This window comes from Garra rufa, chromosome 14 (assembly GCF_049309525.1).
Source record: "Garra rufa chromosome 14, GarRuf1.0, whole genome shotgun sequence".
NCBI lineage: Eukaryota > Metazoa > Chordata > Actinopteri > Cypriniformes > Cyprinidae > Garra > Garra rufa.
Window position 1 is genome coordinate 23,479,571 of NC_133374.1, and position 17,626 is coordinate 23,497,196.

A 17,626-nucleotide genomic window follows, 5' to 3' on the forward strand; every position below is an offset into this window, starting at 1 on the left:
ACTGAAATGATTTATTGCATAAGTATTCATTTTTCATATTTCTGGGACTGTTGAAATTTAGCTCAGGAGCATTTATGTCACTTGTCGATGTTACTACACTTTGAGTGAAGTTAATCTGTGACAAATTTATTTAAATGAGTATAATTTGCACAGGCACACACCTGTCAATTAAAGGTCTAACAGCTGAAAATGCATATCAGAGCAAAAATCAATCCCTGAGATCAAAAGAACTGCCTGTAGAGCGCAGAGACATGATTGCGTCAAGGCACAGATCTGGCAAAGAGTTTAGAAAAAAATTCTGCTGCATTGAAGGTTCACAGAAGCATGTAGCCTCCATTATTCATGTTAGAACAACTAGAACTCTTCCTAGAACTGGCCTCTTGGCCAAACTGAGCAATTGATGGAGAAGGGCCTTTAGAGTGGTGACCAAACTTACAGTGCGGCACAATTGTTTTTTGTTTTTTTTTTTAAGAAAAAGCCTGCCATCCTGTTTTACCACTGCTGAATAGTTAATCATCCCTGAGGTCATGTGACCAGACAAATAAACAAAAACTGTTTGGTAAAATTTTAGACATGGCTTGGTGCCTGTAGAGGGTCTTCACATCTTCATGATGGATTTTTTTCTTGCGTTACTCAAAAGAAGAATATTATTAACGTGTGTTTTATTGCTTTCTTTCTATGAAGGAAGTTCTAATCCGTAAGTGTTAAGACCTTTTTTATTATTATTATTGTTATTTATTTGTTTATTTATTTTTGTTACATCTATTCTGTAAGCATTTGTCTTTTCATGTGTGTTTGTATGCATGCTCTTATCTCTGAGTAACTATCATTAGTTTCACACATTGAACCTTTTTATTAAATTATTAAGCGTGTGCACTTTCTCTTTGCAGGATTTTCATGGTGACATTTCCAGGCGTTATAAGATCAGGCTCAGAGGCTAAACTATGTGTGAGCCTTCTGAAACCAGAAGAAAATCTGCAGCTTACTATTTCTCTGGTTAACTTCAACCAGAACAGAACACTTCTACAGGAAAGAACTGAGAAGGAATTCCACCGCTGCCTTGACTTTCAGGTCTGTTACAATATTTATATTATTCACTTAATGAACTACTGGAGTTTGAAACTGCATTTTCATTGTCATAAAGTAATATTTTTCATTAAAAAATTATTTGTAGATGCTCAGACAAATCTGAGCATCATGCATGCAACACCATGAATTTCAATAATGACATAAACATTTATAATATCTAAATGGAAAAATATTGTCTATTGTGACGGTCAGAACAACAGTTATAAATATCTTAGTATCTTAGAATATTTGCTCTCTAGAAAAGATGATACTGATTTGTAATTCAACAGGCTCCTGAGTCTGATTCAGTGCAGGAGATCCAAGTAGAAGCTCATGGGAAAAACACTCATCTGATTAATAAGAAAAAAGTCAAATTCATATCATATAATCCACTTATAATGGTTCGAACAGATAAACCAATCTACAATCCTGGTCAAACAGGTATTTTGCTTTATATTCAGCCTCAGTGTGCTCTGATCACAGTCTGTTTTATACACTTTAATGGCCTTGATGTTTTATGTCCTGCTCAATTACAGTTCAGTTCAGGATTTTCACGGTGGACCTAAACTTTAAGCCAACTGATGAAACAGTAGGTTGCAATTTTTAAGTTTTTAATTGTGGGTAAAGAAGGCATGGTTTTAGTTGAATGTTTAGCTGACCTTATTGGTCATGTTTGCGTATGAATGTTTGCACAAATATAGGCCTATCTAAAATTCACTTTCAGACTTGGACCTCAGAGTAAACAGTCGTGGGTTGAAATTCAGTCATTTCTGATCAGTGAGTGTTTTGCAAACCTGACCTAAGATTATCTGTTTACATCCACAGTACAAACTCATAGCAGTGCAGGTAAATTTCATTTCTTGTTTCCCTCCTTTCTCCCCCATTTTTTTGTGCATAAAGGTTTTTGCAATATTGTTGTTTGTTGTCAACGCCTTCCATATCAACAGGACAATCGAATGAACAGAATCAATCAGTGGATTAATGCCACATCAACCAATGGCAAGATTCTGCAACTTTCCCATACACTGAATCCAGAGGCTCCTGTTGGTTCATATGAGCTCCTTGTAGAAACTAGCAAACAAACTATTAAAAAATATTTTCAGGTTAAACAGTATGGTGAGTATTAGCTTACATTTGCAGTATCCTCTTAAAAATACAGGTTTTATAAAGAGGGCTTTGACAGCAATGCCATAGATGAACCATTTTGGGGAAGAAAAAAAAACATTTTTTTGTAAAAGAACCCTTTTCTTCATTGAACCATACTGCCGTCCAAAGGCAAAGCACAGTAACTACGCATTTGGTCAAAATTGAGTTAAGGCTTAAAATGGGCTTTGTGACAACTGTTTTGTCTTGTGGCAGAGTCTCCTGGTTAAATTTTGTCCAGTTTCAGAGAAACGAGAGTGTCAAAATTGCAGCAACTACAAAATCCAAACTAATACCAAGGCAAACCGCAGTAAGTGATGTTACTGCATTCTAGCTTTGTTTTCCCAGCTTTGACACCGCAGATACATCTGCCGTTATGCAATATCCAAAAACGGGTAAGATAGCAAAATATTAACTTCTAGCGTGACAAATGACAGCTTTACAATCATTTTACATGAACTATCCAGCCGCTAGCAAATTAAACAAGCATTTTACTCCTTCAAAAGTCAGCTGGCTCCAGTAAAGTAATATTGTTAGCAAAGTTAGGTATGCCTTCTCAGCAAAGTGACAACCGGACTAGCGGCCCAAGCATCAACGGTATTGAAATAGCTGTCTGCAATTTGCAAACCAAGTTAGATCACATGATTAAAACAGGATTTAATAAGTGAGCCTTAAAATGGCAACCTAATTAAAAGACACATACACCTGCTTTTATAATGATGTTTTGTTTTGTTTTTTTGCATTATACATAAATTTACTAGAATTGGGCAGTTTAATTTGTGTCCTGTCATATTCAAGAATAAGGATCTGCACTTCAGTTGTCAGAGTCCATCTTGCCAATCAGTATTTTGGATTTCACAGATAACTAAGAATACATAAGAAATCCTCTTTTTTAATTACTAGCCTAATTATAGCTTTAATGATATAGATAACATAAATAGGAAATGTACACGTTTGAGAATAGCCTACATACACTAGGCTACTTGTTTGCTGTTCTTCTTTTGTTTAAATTGTGTGAATTTTTTTCAGCTATCGTTTCAAAGCAACCTAGGTCTGTAATGAATTACTTCTTAAATAAAATGAGCAAAACACTCTCTGTTGTGAAAGGATCAGATGACTGAATATTGAGGCTTTCTACTGAGCAACTGTAACATTCACAGCATGCAAACATCAATAAAACTATTAAAGTTATTAAAAACAATCAAAATGTAGTAAGAAACACAACTAGAAAGTTGGGTGAACACATTTAGTTTGTAGATACTGCATTTTGCTTTTGCAATAGTCTTTTTAGTTTTTAGGTCACCCAAAGGCAGAGTGCATTATCTGCATTTTTGGTGGTCAAAGGTTACATTAGTTGTCATGGTTTTTATCTATAAAAAATTTCTTACTAAGAAGACATTACATGAATGCATAACAACTAATCTACCCAAAACATGTTTGACTGGCTGGTGTAAAAACTTTAAAGGCATTTTTCTCAGTTTCAGTGTTGGCGTAGTTACTGCAGTTAGCCTTTGTAGGGCAGCATAGATGCCAATAAAGAACCTTTATTCCATTACTCAGTTTTCTTGTTTGTTTTTTTTACCTCTGTTAAAAATGGCCACAACTGTTTTTTGATTCAGTTCTACCGAAATTTGAAGTAAAATTACACATACCAAAGACAGTGGGAGCGAATGAAGAGGAAGTAAAGCTGGGGGTATGTGGGAGGTGAGATGATTAGAAATATTAACATGTTAAGGAAGAAGGAAGAAGATCAGTTAATATAGGGTTTGTCTTCAACAGATATACCCATGGACACCCTGTCCAGGGTAGGGTGAAGATGGGACTCTGCAAAACCATGCCAGTCGGTATTTATTATCCTTATCAGTATCAAACTCCACTCTGTGTTAATAAGTCAGCAATAGTAAGTATGACAAAATGTTAATTTTTAAAAATTATTATGCTATTATTTATTTATTTTTCCATACAAAACAGGTTTGTACTAACTTTGCAAATTTAATAGAAAATGAAAACTGAAATGATTTCATTGCATAAGTATTCATACTCTTATCTGGGACACTTGAAATTTAGCTCAGGAGCATTCATATCGCTTGTAGATGTTACTACACTTAGAGTAAAATTAACCTGTGGCAAATTCATTTGAATGAGTATGATTTGGAAAGGGAAAAAAACAAGCCCTATGGTCAAAATACAGTTTTTTTTGTTTTTTTTATTGGTTTGGTGCAGTTTTCACAAGCAATTGGTACATTTTCAAAACACTTAGTACTTATATCACAACAAATCATCAAAAGTGCACTTTTTTCAAACATTGCAGCATATTTTCAATTGTGTTAGCACAATACACATAATCACAAAATATCCTTTTCACTACACAAAATAAGTGTTTCATCTAAATAAATGTTTCGTTCACAGTAACTGCCTTTCATAATGTTATCACTATCAAATTTTGGATTTGCATCTCTTATCATTCAGTTTAATACATTTGTCTGTCATTTAATTCAACTGATCTTAATGTTTAATCAATGAATCATTCATTATGTCCATGGATTTTCAACTTGACTGATTGTTGTCTGGTCATTTGTAAGTTACAAATTGCTGTAAGAGCTTTCAATCAAGAAATACTAATTACTAATTGTTTCCCCTGATGATCACAATCAGTTACCATATAAGTAGAACTGTGTTTGAGACTTTGCACTGTTCAAATAGGTGAATAAATATATTTTGTTTATGTAAATATACACTGCCTGGTCAAAAAAAAAAAAGTCGCCACCAAAAAAAAAAAAAAGGTCGTACACGCTAATATTTTGTTGGACCACATTTGCTTTGATTACGGCACGCATTCGCTGTGGCATTGTTTCGATAAGCTTCTGCTATGTCACAAGATTTATTTCCATCCAGTGTTGCATTACAGTTTTTTCCAATTGCTAACACACAATTTTTCAAACTGGTCTGGTTTTATCAAAATACTTAACACAATTCACAAAACCACACACCCAAACTGCAAAATACCTCATATATCCTGTAAAATGAAGCACTGCAACCGAAACTACACATAGCATTATCAAAATCAAACTTTTGCATGAAATGGCACATACTTCATTCATATTACCAGATTTTTGCCTAACCAACTACACACTCTTGGGCATAATGGAAAGCACCCCCATCTTTAGTATGCTTTGCCATAATACTAAAATATGTATCAGATTGTTCACATTCACAGAAATATGCAGATACACACACATCCTGTTGCAACATTTTTTTTATTTTATATTTTTTTCACTACAGTAAACAAGTCAGTGCAACATATGCACAGCAGATATATTTACATGGGACTGAACAAAAATATTCTTACAAAAAACAGTAGACTGCAAAATAAAATTTCAGAAAAAATATATTACAGTTAAAAAAAGAAAAGAAAAAAAAAAGGTTCTCACCTGTGGTCTTTTTATAGTGCTTACATCCTGATTGAAGTGTTCACAATTAACCATTGAGGTGTTTGGCCAGGTGGCACATGTAATTGGCCAATTAGCTCATGCAGTGTAATTTTGAATAGCAGTGTTTTGAAATGGCAAGCATGTGACTTTATGTCAGATTGTTGTGTCTTATGCAGAGAACTGTTTTCAGTGCATTTAAAAAGTGTCATTTTGAATTGCAAAATGTGTGTAAAGCAGAAAATGTGTTTAGACTTTTGGAGACTTGAGAAGAAGTTTTGCTCTCTGTGTGTCAGTTTAAATAATTGTGCTGTGCATGTCATTTTAGTGTGTTAGCAATTGGAAAAAACTGTAATTTTTCACCAAGATCTTGCATTGATGATGGTAGAGTCTGAGCCTTCTCCAGCACATCCCAGAGATTCTCAATGGGGTTAAGGTCTGGACTCTGTGGTGGCCAATCCATGTGTGAAAATGATGTCTCATGCTCCCTGAACCACTCTTTCACAATTTGAACCCGATGATTCCTGGCATTGTCATCTTGGAATATGCCCTTGCCATCAGGGAAGAAAAAATCCACTGATGGAATAACCTGGTCATTCAGTAAATGAAGGTAGTCAGCTGACCTCATTCTTTGAGCACATGGTGTTGCTGAACCTAGACCTGACCAACTGCAGCAACCCCAGATCATAGCACTTAGTTAAATCCAGGTAGCGACTTTTTTTTTTTTTTTTTTTGGCCAGGCTGTGTATTTTGCTTATGTAAATGACTTGTGTTTTTTATCCTTTTTCGTGTGTGTGTGTGTGTGTGTGTGTGTGTGTATATATATATATATATATATATATATATGTGTGTGTGTGTGTGTGTGACCCTGGACCACAAAACCAGTCTTAAGTTGCTGGGGTATATTAGTAACAATAGCCAAAAATACATTGTACTTGTCAAAATTATCGATTTTTATTTTATGCCAAAAATCATTAGGAAATTAAGTAAAGATCATGTTCCATGAAGATATTTTGTAAAATTCCTGCTATAAATATATCAAAATGTAATTTTTGATTAGTAATATGCATTGCTAAGACTTTAAAGGTGATTTTCTCAGCATTTTGATTTTTTTGCACCCTCAGATTCCAGATTTCCAAATAGTTGTATCTCGGCCAAATATTGTCCTATCCTAACAAACCATACAGCAATAGAAAGTTTATTTATTGATCTTTCATATGATGTATACATCTCAGTTTTGTAAAATTTAACCTTATGACTGGTTTTGTGGTCCAGGGTCACATATATATATTTATATATATATATATATATATATATATATTTTTTTTTTTTTTTTTTTTTTGTCTGAACATAAGTGTAATATTTGCTGTGTAAATTTTTACAGTTCAGTTACACTCATTCAGCACCAAGGACAATTTGAAATGCTTACCATGTATTACAGTTTTTTAAAGACACTAGGACACATTTCTCAATACTTAGGTCACTTTTGCAAAACTCTTCACACAGTTCTCCTAACCGACTTTCAGCTTGGCAAAGCAGTGCATTTCACATTCGAAACGCACTACAACTACCAAAACACTTTATTCAGGTCTCAAATAAACTCTTTCTTCCAGAACACTAGCAAAGGTTGACAGCTGACAATCACACTTTGTCACCCACAAAACAATGGCCTAAAAAACACTAACAACATGTAGCATTATACAGTGTTTTCTTGTGTAAAACAAGGACACATCTCTGTTTATAATTGCAATATATATTGTTTATAACTGCAATATGTGTTACTGGAACAACATACGGAATTCGTCAATATTTTATGTTGTTTATTTATTTTTATTTTTTTGCACTAAGTAATTGCAAAATACAAGAATTTGTATACACACCATCCACTGATACAGATACAATAGTAATGCTAATCTACTGCATTTTTAGATTTGAAATATGTTTCAATAAAATATTGCTGTTGAATTTTGCTGTCTTATTCAGTTTTGCATTATGTTATTGATTTGAACATAAGTTTAACAGTTTTGAAAACAGTATGTAAGCATGTGCAAAATGTCCTGTACGTAAAAGATTTTTGGCAGTTGTTGTGTCTGAGTGAGAAAAGAATTCATGAAATTTGAGAGATGTAGTCATTGAATGCATTTTGTGCCAAAACAATGAGAATTGATCCTCAGTTTTGCCCACATAGACTTCTGTTGTGCTCACTGTGTGAAGAGTTTTGCAAAAGTGACCTAAGTATTGTGTCCTAGCATCTGTAAAAAAAAATAAATAAAATAAAACTGTATTTGCTTCATTAAATGATGGGTAAAAGTATTAAGTTAAAAACAGATCTTACTGTTTTGTTTGGGTGATTAAAGCAAACGTTCTATTATATATATATATATATATATATATATCACAATGATCTTGTGTTCTGAAACAACGATTAAGTGGAATGAAAATATGTGCAAATACAATTAAAAAACAAATGAAATCTTGACATCAGATTTGAAAGAATGACTAGTGGTGTTACAAATGTGATCAGTTTAAAGTTTTGTACTAAGAGATTTTAAAATGCACACTTTACTTATGAAAATAGTACCAAACCAATTTAAAAAAAAAAAAAAAACCCCTGTAACTGCCTGTAGAGTTCAGAAACAGGACTGCATCAAGGCACAGATCTGGGGAAGAGTTCAGAAAAAAAAAATATGCTGCTATCACAATCTGGCTGACCCCAGCGGAGATTCAGGAGGGCTGGGCGTCTCCAGCGGAGACTCTGAAGGAGCAAGCTCTGGGCGAGCGGTCACTGGAGGGCTGGGCGGAACCAGCGGAGATTCTGACTTGACGGTAGCCATCTTGGGTGCAGATTCAGGCTTGGCGGCCATCTTGGCCAGGGATTCAGGCTTGGCGGCCATCTTGGCCAGGGACTCAGGAACAACGGCCATCTTGGCCAGGGATTCAGACTTGGCGGCCATCTTGACCGGGAACTCAGGAACGGCGGCCATCTTGGCCAGGGATTCAGGCTTGGTGGCCATCTTGGCCAGGGACTCAGGAACAACAGCCATCTTGGCCAGGGATTCAGGCTTGGCGGGCATCTTGGCAAGGGATTCAGGCTTGGCGGCCATCTTGGCCCGGGAACTCAGGAACGGCGGCCATCTTGCGTGTAGACTCCTGCGTGGCAGCCATCTTGCTGGCTGGCGTGGCGGCCATCTTGTGAGCTGTGGGCTTGTGGGCTTAGCGGCTGACGGGCTTGAGCGCGGAGAGGAAACCTGAGGTACTGGGCTGAGGACCATCGTGGGGCTTAGGAGAACTTGGGGACACGTGGGAGGCAAGGAGGGAATGAGGTCGCTGGAGTGATATGCAGAGGGCTCTGGCTGTTGGTGAGATGGGGTGACTGCATGTTTCCAGACTACAAACAAACACCGGGAGCAAGCAATGAACACATGTAACAATACATCGACGGACACTGGGGAGTGAGCAGACACAGACTTTATACACAGAAACATGGGCGTGGTCACAAACAAGATAACAAGATGACGAGGGGGAAATACAAATATGGGCAAGACTAAACCAAAAGGACTAAACCAAAAGGGGGAGAACAAGGACTAAACCAAATGAACTAGAAACATGGGGGGGGGAACACTTGGAAAACATGACAGAACAGGACAAAACACAGACAGCTGACAGCTGCATTGAAGGTTCACAGAAGCATGTAGCCTCGATTATCCATAATGGAAGAAGTTTGGAACAGCTAGGACTCTTCCTAGAGCTGGCCTCCCAACCAAACTGAGCAATTGATGGATAGGGCCTTGTTTAGGCTGGTGTCTAAAAAGCTGATGGTTACTCTAGTTGAGCTCCATGATCATATGTGGAGATAGGAGAAACCTACAGAAGGATAAACATCACTGCAACACACCTACCAATCCAGTCTCTGTGGCTGTTTGGCCAAACTCAATCCTCTCCTCAGTGAAGACACATGAAAGCACATTAGGAATTTGCAAAAAAGCACCTAAAGAACTCAGACTGTGATAAACTAAATTCTCTGGTCTGATGAACTTCAATTCCAAGCATCATGTTTGGAGGAAGCATCCCAACTGTAAAGAGTGCTGATAGCAGCCTAATGCTGTGGGGCTGTTTTTCAGCGACAGGGACTGAAGGACTCATCAGAGTAGATGGAAAGCTCAGGACACACAGGACAATGACCCTAAACACACAGCAAGAGTGGTTTATAGACAACTCTGTGAATGTCCTTGAGTGGCCCAGCCACAGCCTGGCCTTGAACCCAATCAAACATTTTTGGAGAAACCTGAAAATGTCTGCCAGACATTATTATAAAAATAATAATAATAATAATAATACTTATGCGATGTACTTATTTCAGTCTTTTATTTTTAATAAATGTTAATAAAACTTATCACAAATATGTTTTTATTAAAGCAGTTTAATATAAGGCTGCAACATAAAATGTGAAAAAATTAAGGGGTACAGTTTTGCAAGGCACTGTATTTATACTTTTATTTTATTTATTTTTTTATTAGCTGAATGACACCGGCTGTGTCTTTGAGATGTTCCCCATTTCATTTTTCATCAAGAGATCAGAAGTGTATTTCATGCCACAGTCTCTTGAGTTCACTGCATCAGTAATTGAAGAGGGGACAGGTTTGTACTATAAAATGCATGGCAAAAAGAGCTGAAAAATGCACTGATAATTTGTCCTTACTTGATTGGTTGTGCTGAAGATTTCACCTTTTTATGTTTACTAGACATCTCAATGAAAAGGACTGAAAATGTGATGTTGACCTATACTATTGGAAGAATCAAATTTATTGACCTGCCAGAGTTCTTTGAGAAAGGATCAGTCATACAAGCAAAGGTTCCAGGGAATTAGTCTTTATTGTTTCTAAATATTTAAACCTTCATAATTTTGACTTTTTCATTCAATCAGTTTTATCTGCGCTTTGTTTGACTACCGTATGTCCTTAATGAAGTTCTATTTATCCAACAGGTTAAAGTTGAGTTCTCCAAAGGAACCCCATTTAGTTACTTTAAGGTTATTGTTCAACATGACCTGTCTCAGCCTCAAGAACTTACAACAGATGTCAATGGGTCGGCCCATTTCACTATTGATACGTCCCTTGCGACAAGTACATCTATTTATGTATCTGTAAGCTTTTCATATTTTTCATTTCGAGACAATCTAAATGAATTCAAGCATAGTAATATTGAAATAAATATTTTAGTCACTTGCAGCAGACTTTTTCTGACCGTGTGTTTTATTGATCTGCTCCTGACAGGCCGCTGCTTCATACACCAATCAGTTTTCTGTTCCATTCAATTTTGAATCTACATTCAAAACGCTAAAACTAAAATCTGAGGAAAGCTTAGCAAAATCAAGTCAACTGGTTATAAAGGCTCTAGAGGAGCCGCTAAAGTGTGAGGAGGAGATCTCAGTAACCGTGCAGTACACTATTGCTGGAGAGACTATTGACAGTGGATCTGTTACTATAATCTACCTGGTGGGTAAAGAAATTAAGCTGGACACTGCACAGATTTTTTTTTTCATTCAGCTATTTTATTCACTGTGCTTTTCACTTTGTTTCAGGTTTTATCTAGAGAAGAGATAGTCCACCACGGCTATAAGAACGTTGAGGTGAAAGGCTCTGATGGAGTTGTGGAGGGAGACGTGACGTTTAAAGTCCCTGTTCATACCCGGATGGCTCCTAAGATGGAGTTTCTCACATACTGTGTGCTGCCCAGTGAGATTGTACTAGCTGCTTCCAGAGCATTTGAAATTGAGAAATGTTTTGAAAACAAGGTATTCATTCATCATTACAGTATGGTGAGATGTACAGTTTCTGAGTTCATTTTGTAGTAATAACCAGCTGACTGACTTGATAATAATTAAATGCTAATCACCAAATTGTAAATGTCAAATCTTTTAAATGCCATATCAGAAGAATTCCTGATAGCTGTGTAATAAGTAGTCAGAGTATTTAGTAATTATTGGTTGAAATACTTTGATTTTATTTTAAAATTAAAGTTTTGACCACTGTGTGAAACAGGTTTCACTGCGGTTTTCTCCAACTACGGCTGTTCCTGGTGAAGAAAACACTCTCCAGATCTCAGCTCAGCCTGGTTCACTGTGTGGCCTCAGTGCTGTAGATCAGAGCGTCCTCATCATGGAGTCCGGAAAACGTCTAGATGCTGACAGTGTAATTCATATTTCAGACCTGTCTTCTGTTTTGACACTTTTCACAATGAAATTACAAAATCACTGTTTCCTCCGTCCTACTGCAGATTTTTAGGCTGTTGCCAGTCAGGCATTTTCCATATGACATTGAAGATCAAGAGGATTGTTTTAATATTAGATCCAAAAGAAGTCCTCAGTCTCTCCCTTTTCCACCTTCATATTCACCTATGCCATCCTACCCTAACCCCTCAGAGAGTAAAGCAGATGCTGTCTACGCAAGTTTCAATGTAACTATTTAAAATCTTTTGGGTTTGAGGTTTGTTTTATACAAAAAAAATATAGTTAGATGCATTGGAAATACTTTTTTGGTAAAATATATTGTCTCTTGTCTTTTACATTGTCATCTGGATAAGAACATGGGATTGAAGGTGGTGACAAATTTGATTATTAAAATTCCATCCTGTATTAAATTCAGAGATGTATTTTATCAGAGAATGTTTGGTGGTAAGACATCAGTTTATTTCTCTCTCTATATATAGTACTGTATGCACCATGGATATGTTCTAAAAATAAACTGTAAATTAAATGTCCTATAAAATTCCAGGTTTTATGGTTTTTGGTTACCCACCAAGTTATGGAGGTATGGCAGGGGGAAGTATGCCAGGAATTGCTGGAGGTGGAGGAGGTCCAGTGGGTCCAGCAGTTGGAATGAGTCCAATGGGTGTAGGAATTCCAGCTAGAGGAGCTGGACTCGCTGAAGTCGCAGAAGGTCAGGAATATAATTTTCCCATATTTATAGTCAATATGTTTCTGTTTTTTCCTGTCTGAGAATAATGACCCATGTAAATCTCTAAATGGCCTTAAACAATTACTAAATCTGCAAAGTGGCGCATTTTTCAAATGTATGCATATTTCATACATGGATTGCTTCTGACAGCATTGCAGCTGTGTACGGGACACCCTTAGCATCTCAGGTTAAAAACACTTGCCAAGCACTAAATACTACACAAAAATAGCTGATGGCTAGTATATGAATTAGTGTAAAATGGCTGCCCACTGCTCCGGGTGTGCGTTCACGGTGTGTGTGTGCACTTGGATGGATGAATGCAGAGCACAAATTCCAAGTATGGGTCACTGTACTTGGCTACACGTCACGTCTTTTCCTTTCCTTCCAAAAATGAAGATGGTCATTAATATTACCATTGTAACTGTATTGTTTTTCTGTAAAACATTAGATTTTGTTATTAATAAATATTAATTTTTTTTTATTCTACAGTATAATATAGGGTGGTTCAGGTTTTCATTGTTTAATCCTTTTGTTTTTTGTTGGTCAATTTCATGGAGCAACAGGAGGTATAGGAACTGGGATTCCTTTCACACCTCCCGAAGAAACCATTCGCACATTTTTCCCAGAAACTTGGATCTGGGAACTTGTTGAGATTGGGTGAGTGAATGATTAAAAAATTCTGAAGGTTTGGTAAATGTCATGTTAATAAATTCAAATTTCTTTTCAGGGACTCTGGATCAGCTCAGGTTCCTGTCACGGTTCCTGACACCATCACCTCTTGGGAGACAGAGACCTTCTGTCTGTCCTCCAAAGGTCTGGGTCTGGCTCCTCCTGCTCAACTGACGGTTTTTCAGCCCTTCTTCCTGGAGCTCTCTCTGCCTTACTCCATCATCCGTGGGGAGATCTTTGAGCTGAAGGCCACTGTCTTCAACTATCTGTCCAAGTGCATCATGGTGAGTCTTCAGATTCAGTCTTATCCAATCATATCAAATATGCCACTAATCATGTGTGTTTGACTGACAGATTAAAGTGACTCCAGCTCCTTCCTCAGACTACACTCTCAAAGCCTCCTCTGATGATCAGTATTCATCCTGTCTGTGTGCTAATGGAAGAAAAACCTTCAAATGGATCCTCACTCCTTCTGTTCTTGGTGAGTTTTCCCGTCTGAATCATTGTTTCTTAGTCTCTTTTGTATCTTCACATACATGTCTTGTGTTGTAGGAGTCTTGAATATTACAGTCAGTGCAGAGGCAGAGGCATCTCAGACTGTGTGTGACAGTGAGATTGCGAGCGTGCCAGAGAGAGGACGCATTGACACAGTCACACGAAGCTTGCGTGTAAATGTGGGTAAAAACATACTATGCAAATACAGTTCATTAATGCAAGTTATATTATCTTAAACTCTACATTTACATTGCAGTCAAAGACCAAAAAAGCTAAACTGTGCTAACATTAACCTGTGTCCCTCAGGCTGAAGGAATCGAAAAGACTAGCAGCCACAGCTGGCTCCTTTGCCCCAAAGGTAATGGCTGTTCACTTGTATGCCATACATTTTTTTTTAGAATAAATTGCTTTCGATTTAATTTATGAATTGCTTTTGTGCCTCTATTTACAGAGCAAAACCTCCTGGAAGAAGTAGATCTAGCATTTCCCAAAAATTTGATAGAAGGGTCAGGAAGAGCTACTGTTTCAGTGCTTGGTGTGGGGAAAAACCATCATACTGTCACATCAATTCTGTCTTGTGAATATTTCAGATGTAGAAATTTACAATCACATGTCCTTTTGTAGGAGACATACTGGGTCGTGCATTAAGGAATCTTGATGGATTATTACGGATGCCGTACGGCTGTGCAGAACAAAATATTGCTGTTCTTTCTCCCAATATTTACATTCTGCAGTATCTGGAAAACACAGAGCAGCTCACCTCAGCCATCCGAGAGAGAGCCATCGGCTTCCTTAAGAGCGGTGAGATGTCATTCAGAGTCATTTCATTCTGCTTAAAATGTTTTTCAGTACATTTAAGGAAAATAATCTGAACTGAAATATTGAAAAGGGTATCAAAGGCAACTCAACTATCAGAATTCAGATGGCTCATATGCTACATTTGGAAATGGAGACGGAAATACATGGTATGAATGCTTGTTTTTACCTCATAAATGAACCATTGCACAAAACCAATTGTACAGCAATAAATATTGTTTTAATCAAAAGATGGAAATATCTCAAAAAATAATATCACAAATCTCCAAATGAATCCAAATAAATGTATTAAATTGAATTCGACTAACAGGCTGACTGCATTTGTGCTGAGGACTTTTGGGAAAGCACAGCGTTACATCTTTATTGACCCCCAAAAAATTGAGAATACAAAGCAATGGCTGATACGCCACCAAAGACCAGATGGTTTATATGAGAGCAGGGGAAAACTCTTCAATAACAGAATGAAGGTAAAAATATTGCAAGGTATATTACAAATATTAATATAAATCAGTGAATTAAAAAAAAAAAATCGGTAATTGGTTTTCCACTGCAAATATCTACATTAATTACATAAAAGTTCTAAAACAAGATATATTTATTTGAGATACAACGTTTTTAACATTTGTGAATTGTTATACCATTTGTAAACTCTTGGTATAATGAAACAAAATATGTGTATGCATGCTTAAAATGATAACAGAATAATAAAATATATTGTCTGAAAATAGGTTTTAATGAATTTCATTTGTCAAAACTGCTTTTTAAAAAATGAACATTTCCATAATCAATGCCTTTATTTGCTATCTGTGTATTTTAGGGGGGTGTGAGTGACAGTGTGACCATCACTGCCTATATAACTGCATCACTACTCGAGCTGAACACATCAGTAACGGTCAGTACGGTCTACATGTTAGAGTATAGTACAAACTGTACTATTTTATAAGGCTCTTATATATTTGTCGCCTGCACTGTTTCTGCCATAGGATCCTGCTGTGAGCAAAGGTCTGTCATTCTTAAAGCGTTTTGCTGGCGATATCCGAAACACTTACATTACTGCTCTGCTCGCCTACACTTTCAGTCTGGCTAGAGACACATACACTCGACAGCAGCTTTTCAGGAAACTGGGGGGTGTTGCTATTTCAGACGGTAAGAGATTTGTTTCTCTTGACTTTCTGTTGTCTTTCATGACTGTACTGTTGTTTTTTGGTCATGCTCATGGAGTTACTGGTGTCTCTTTTGCCCATGTGTCCTAAAGGGTCTCGTCTCCACTGGTCTCAGTCTGGATCTGCTGATGACTCTGATTCTCTGTCAGTGGAGATCAGCTCATATGTGTTGTTAGCTATTCTCACTACAGATTCGCTCACTGCAGCTGATCTGGGTTTTGCTAACAGGATTGTCAGCTGGCTTGTGAAGCAGCAGAATGCCTATGGAGGATTCTCCTCCACACAGGTCCCTCAAACTACTCAAATCAAACACATGATTGCTGAATAATGGGTAAAAGTCATATTACTGAACATGTTTATTTCTCAGGACACAGTGGTGGCTCTTCAGGCTCTGTCTTTGTACGCCACCAAAGTGTTCAGCTCTGACGGCTCCAGCACAGTGACTGTACAGTCAGCAGGAGACACTCACCACTTTGATGTCAATCAGGACAACAAGTTACTGTACCAGGAGAAGCAGCTGCAGAACGTTCCAGCCAAATACAGCATTGAAGTGAAGGGCTCAACCTGTGTGTCTGTGCAGGTCTGTTAAAAAATGAAACCACATTATGATCAAATTATATCTTAAAGAGATCTTCTAATGTTTTGTGACTCTCTTCCAGATGTCTCTGTTCTACAATATCCCCACTCCCAAGGAATCTAAGGCATTACAAGTCATCGCTAGGCTTGGGGGAGTGTGTCAGAGCACAACCGCACAAATTCTGGGTGTTGTATTAGACATTATGTAAGAGCAGATTCTGATTTACACCTTCAGTGTTAAGATTTAATTCTTTACTTGATTTTTCCATTTCTATATTTTTATACTTTCTGTTATCGGTTCAGGTATACTGGGACACAAGACAGTTCTAATATGGTCATTGTAGATATGAAACTCTTATCTGGTTTCAAACTAGAGCCCTCTTCCCTGGATGCGGTAAGGCAGTTTAAGTCAGCATCCCCAAATTTTTGGTAATATTTTAGTTTGCACTAAAATGTTTTTCCACAGTTAACGAAATCAGTACATCGTGTTGAATCCAAAGATGACCATGTGATCATGTATCTACAAGAGGTGGGAAAAATAATATATGTGTAATATATAATGACAACCAGTGTGATTAAAATGACAGTTAACTATGTATTTTTTTCCAGCTTCAAAAGAACATACCCTTCCGCCACATACTACATATTAAACAGACCTTCTCAGTTAAAAACCTCAAGCCAGCAGTTGTAAAAGTCTATGATTACTACCAAACCAGTAAGACTAAATTACTTAGCACTCACTTATTTATACATGTTAAAGTCTTGGCACCTTTGCAGCTTTTTTCAATCTTGTGTGCAGGTGAGCGGTCTGAAGCAGAATACTTTAATCACTGTGTCTGAGGAGCAATGCTGTGTAAGAAACAACAGAGTCTTCACACAAATTCAACATATAACTTTGTGCTACTATACTGAATTAGCATAAATAACTATGCAAATACAAAAGGCAAGTAGAACAATTAGACAAACATTTTATGGTCTTGAGCCTTCCAAATATCATATATATATACATATTGTAACAAAAAAATATTCTGGAAAAATTGTCTACCCTAGATTTTAGATTGACATGTATGTAAGCTCTTGCTCATGTATAGGCTTTATAAATGTAGAAAAATATCATGCTTGTTGTTAATATGCAATTACACTGTATCTTTACTGTAGTAAATATAAATGCTTTGATTACTGATATATCTCTATGACTTCATGAAATAAGCAAATAAAATTGTCATTGTGAAAAATGTGTAAAAGTGGCCTGTCAGTGTTCTTTTAGATGATTTTCCCATCTCTCTCTCTCTCTCTCTCTCTCAAAAAAAAA

General features: G+C 36.8%; 1 protein-coding gene across 1 annotated transcript; it reads left to right on the forward strand.

Annotated features, from left to right (window-relative positions):
• Positions 1 to 572: 572 nt before the first annotated feature.
• Positions 573 to 17,547, forward strand: LOC141284227 (alpha-2-macroglobulin-like). The gene is made up of 35 exons (XM_073817226.1): positions 573 to 697; positions 891 to 1,071; positions 1,359 to 1,509; positions 1,605 to 1,657; positions 1,894 to 1,914; positions 2,016 to 2,184; positions 3,831 to 3,915; positions 3,991 to 4,111; positions 10,157 to 10,277; positions 10,382 to 10,491; positions 10,624 to 10,782; positions 10,913 to 11,134; positions 11,221 to 11,433; positions 11,681 to 11,830; positions 11,916 to 12,095; positions 12,222 to 12,312; positions 12,413 to 12,577; positions 13,159 to 13,252; positions 13,323 to 13,548; positions 13,619 to 13,745; positions 13,817 to 13,938; positions 14,066 to 14,117; positions 14,211 to 14,294; positions 14,384 to 14,560; positions 14,649 to 14,724; positions 14,886 to 15,042; positions 15,393 to 15,467; positions 15,559 to 15,721; positions 15,831 to 16,024; positions 16,106 to 16,318; positions 16,398 to 16,519; positions 16,618 to 16,708; positions 16,781 to 16,843; positions 16,924 to 17,029; positions 17,114 to 17,547. The coding sequence occupies exons 1-35, from the start codon at positions 609 to 611 to the stop codon at positions 17,152 to 17,154; spliced, it is 4,464 nt and encodes a 1,487-aa protein (XP_073673327.1). The 5' UTR covers positions 573 to 608; the 3' UTR covers positions 17,155 to 17,547.
• The last annotated feature ends 79 nt before the right edge of the window (positions 17,548 to 17,626 follow it).

Coding starts and splice junctions, on each gene's coding strand:
- LOC141284227 (XM_073817226.1), top strand. CDS start 609: ATGATGGATTTTTTTCTTGCGTTACTCAAAAGAAGAATATTATTAACG. Junction 1,510..1,604: donor CTACAATCCTGGTCAAACAG/GTATTTTGCTTT, acceptor GCTCAATTACAG/TTCAGTTCAGGATTTTCACG. Junction 11,831..11,915: donor AACGTCTAGATGCTGACAGT/GTAATTCATATT, acceptor GTCCTACTGCAG/ATTTTTAGGCTGTTGCCAGT.